The sequence below is a fragment of the Trypanosoma grayi genome (genome assembly GCF_000691245.1).
Source record: "Trypanosoma grayi strain ANR4 Tgr_1310_V1, whole genome shotgun sequence".
In the NCBI taxonomy this organism is placed as follows: domain Eukaryota; phylum Euglenozoa; class Kinetoplastea; order Trypanosomatida; family Trypanosomatidae; genus Trypanosoma; species Trypanosoma grayi.
Genome location: NW_008826929.1, coordinates 317 through 3,871, shown reverse-complemented (window position 1 = coordinate 3,871; position 3,555 = coordinate 317). Strand labels below are relative to the sequence as shown.

Genomic DNA, 3,555 nt, shown 5'->3' with positions numbered 1-3,555 from the left:
CGCAGAAGGCACGCACGCGCTTGCTCGCCGTCAGCTCCGCAAGGACGTCGCGGTAGTACGCCACACTCTCTTCGCGCTTCTCCGCGAGTTTCTCGTGCACGCGGTGCTGCGCACTCCACCGCGCCACCTGTGAAACCTTGCGGAAGAGCGGAAAGGTCGCCTTGGTGCGCAGGTAGTCATCGAGGCTCTCACGCATGTGGCGCGGGAGCGGATTCGCCTGCGCCTGCTGCTCAAGGTGCTGCTGCCGCACATCCTCCGTCTTGGTATCGTCTTCCTCGTTGCCGCGGGCCCGTTTGCCGCGCTGCACCGGTTCCGCTTCTTTCTCAGCAGCAGCACCCTCGCCAAGGTCCACCTGAAAGCGTTTGCTGAGGTCGGTGAGGTTCTCCTTCGCCATCTCCCACGACGTGAGGGTGGAGGCCTTGCACGGGTCCAGGCCGTCACCACCGTACTTGAACTGCACAACGCTGCCGTTGGAGTCACGCACGGAAAGGTCCCAGTGCACAACGAGGCTCTCCAATCCCTTGATAAGGCAGCGCTGCAGGTGACCGGAGCGTGACGTCTTCACGGCCGTGTCGATGAGACCATCACGACCGGCCATTGCGTGAATGGTGTACTCCGGCGGCCGGATGCCAGAGGCAAAGCGCCCAATCGCGTAGCCGAACGACCGTGCACGGCGCTCTTGGGTGAAGAAGGGGGGTAGAGTCTTGCCTGAGTTCATGCGCTTCACACGCCGCCCATCAAAGAGCTGCTGTCCAAGACCCAGCGCCATCTGCGTCGCATTAGCGTTACTTCCCTTCGCCCCGGAGGTGGTCATCATAAGAAGATGGTTGCGTGGGAATGGCACCATCATTCGCGCAGGCATAAACTCCTGCTGCAGCTTCGTCGCGTGTTCCATAATCTTCGTCATGGCGGTCGCCTCATCGTCGGGGAGATGCAGCGGGGCTTCGTCTAGTTGACGCAGAAGCTCACCGCGACGCCGCTCCTGCACCAGGCACATGTCATCCATGCCGATAGAGAAACCCTCGCGTTGCAAACTTTGCGAAAGAATACGACCCAATGCACCAAACAGCTGCCCTACCTTATGCGGCCCGTACAGTTCATGCGCAACGTGGGCAATGGACATGCTCGACGCTCCAAGTTGTTTCTTGCACATTAGACCAATCAGCAGCTCACTGTTCATGAACAACACCGTATCGTCATCCATCGCCTGGCGTGTAACGACGCGAATGGTATCGGAACCAGGTATAGTGGTGTTGTACGCGCTTGGCTGAATCAGCGAGATTCCTCTGAGTGATACACCACTGTCCTCAGCCTGTGCTTTATTGCTGTAGCACACACCACTCACATATCGTATGACCACTGAGATGAGTTGCTTCCCCGTCCACAATGGGCGAGGCCGCAAAATCGCAGGGATAGGAATGAGCTCTGAGAGAGACGTTTCGTGTTGTTGCCGCATGTACGGTGCAAGACCGTAGTATGCAAGCTGTACAAACGTGGCGTGGTCGAGGAACTTATCGCGCAGTGTAAGCATGACACCTGCCGCTACGTGGTCCTGAATAAGACCACGGATTGGCTTCCCTGATGTGGGAACGAGATAGTTGAGGTTGGCGTCCATTAAACTGTCGAGTTCAGCCTTGGCCTCTATGCTCTGCGGCACGTGAATGTTCATCTCATCTCCATCGAAGTCTGCATTGAACGAGCTGCCGTTCACGTAATGGAAACGGAGGGTCTTGTAGCCCGAGAGCACCTTGACACGGTATCCCATCATACTCGGCTTGTGCAGCGTCGGCTGCCGGTTAAACACCACGCGGTCACCATCAAGAATGTGACGGTAGACGATCAGCGTAACACCGCTCTGCGCCATGGCAAAGTACTTTGCCGCGTGCTGCCGTCGCGTCTGCTCCGGCACATCGAGGTCGATGAAGCGAATCTCGCCGTTGGCGTGTCGTATTTCGAGGTGCGTGGCACCGGGGTAGCGATGCAGGCCATTGACGACGCATCGCTTCAGAAGATTCATGCGTGCCGGCGCAAAGCACGTCACCTGCTCCGGGAAAGACAGACTGCGGGAGAAAGGGCGGGGCAGCAGCACCTCGTTTGGCTCCACCAGTGGGTCAGGTGAGATTACAGAGCGGCACGCCTGGTTGACGCGCTTGCCCATCATGTTCATGCGGAAGAGGCCCTCCTTCTTGGCGAAGCTGCCCATGATCTCCTCGTACACCTCGTTCACCTTTACCTGCAGGTTGCGCAGGTTCATTTCATTCGCAATCTCCTGCGCGGTGGAAACGAGATTGCGTTCTGGCGTAGAGTTATTCCGCAGCGTCTGGTAGCACTCAATCTGCTCCACGAAGCCTAGCACGTCGGAGAGGGCACGCGTCTGTGTGTCTGGCGATATCGCCCCGCCGTCCTGCACCTGCACACCGGAGGAAAGGCGCAGCGGCAGCGGCGGGACGAGGATGCGGTCCATGAAAAACACCTTGTACATATCGCGTGCGGACAAGGGCGTGGCGTGCGGCATGCTCACCGACGGCTCACCGAGGTGCGGGAACAGCAAACTGAGGAGAGGTGCCTCCTGTTGGAAGAGCTGCTTCAGATGCTCGCGGATGGCTTGGTTATAGAAGTACGTGTGACTTCGCCTGTGCAGCTTGTTGTTCTCCTCCCATTCCCGCAGCTGGGCTTGTGAGAGCAGGGCGTTGGCGACATTCACCGTCGCGCTATTCTTCTTGAAGAAAAAGAAGAAGTGGCCATTGCGCTTGGTGATTCTCGGTGAAATGCCGTTGCAGTGGGTGCAGACGTTGACATACTCCTTAAGGTCCCGCAGAGCCTGCCGTGCAATGCTGTTGCGCACATCCGTTGCCCCTTTCCCGCCTACTGTTGTTGCTGCTGCCCCCGCCGATGTCTTGGTCGTCTCCCCGCCGTTTGTCACGGCGCACCGCTGGCGTATGCGCTCAACGTGCTCCTCCAGCAGCGCGACGTCATTGACAATCTCCTCGTTCGCCGTGTGCAGGCGCTTGTGGCGCATGTCGCACCCCCGCGCGTTGGACACGACGTCGAGTAGGTGCAGTGCCTCCCCAATGAGCCCACTATCGATGAGCCGCAGCGCGTGCCGGTACCGCTCCACGTCGAAGAGCGGCGCACGCAGCCTGTGGCAGAAGAAGCACTTGGCCTGCAGCAGCTGCTCCACCTCGGCGACAAGGTGTGGGTTCATGACGAACATCCGCTCCGCACTCTGCAGCGGGTCGCTGGGGCGCAAGCGCGGCATGCTGACAAAGCCGAAGTGCCCCTGGCAGCGCTCGTTGCCGTAGCGTCCGGTGAGGCTCGCCGCGCATGTCTGGCACGAGTGCGGCGGAAACGTGCGCACGTCGAAGTTGCCCATGCGTGGGTCGTAGAACGTCGCATGCTCCTCACCGTTGCGCAGCACCGGACGCCACGGCGCCGATCTGTCCTCCTGCCCGCAGCGCGTGCGCACCTCGACGAATGCGAGGCGCGCCATGTCCTCTGGCGCGAGCAGCGAGAGCGACACGGCCGTCTTGTCCGGCATCACGCGGCGCGTCTTGA

The 3,555-nt window shown here is 59.9% G+C and overlaps 2 protein-coding genes across 2 annotated transcripts; both read left to right on the top strand.

Moving 5' to 3' along the window:
- Window positions 1-1,714: 1,714 nt before the first annotated feature.
- DQ04_13101010 (hypothetical protein) lies at window positions 1,715-2,119 on the top strand (the record flags this gene model as incomplete). Its single annotated transcript, XM_009316890.1, has 1 exon — window positions 1,715-2,119. The coding sequence occupies one exon, from the start codon at window positions 1,715-1,717 to the stop codon at window positions 2,117-2,119; it is 405 nt and encodes a 134-aa protein (XP_009315165.1).
- Window positions 2,120-2,768: 649 nt separating this feature from the next.
- On the top strand, window positions 2,769-3,302 carry DQ04_13101000 (hypothetical protein; the record flags this gene model as incomplete). Its single annotated transcript, XM_009316889.1, has 1 exon — window positions 2,769-3,302. One exon carries the CDS (start codon window positions 2,769-2,771, stop codon window positions 3,300-3,302), a length of 534 nt encoding a protein of 177 aa, XP_009315164.1.
- Window positions 3,303-3,555: the final 253 nt, after the last annotated feature.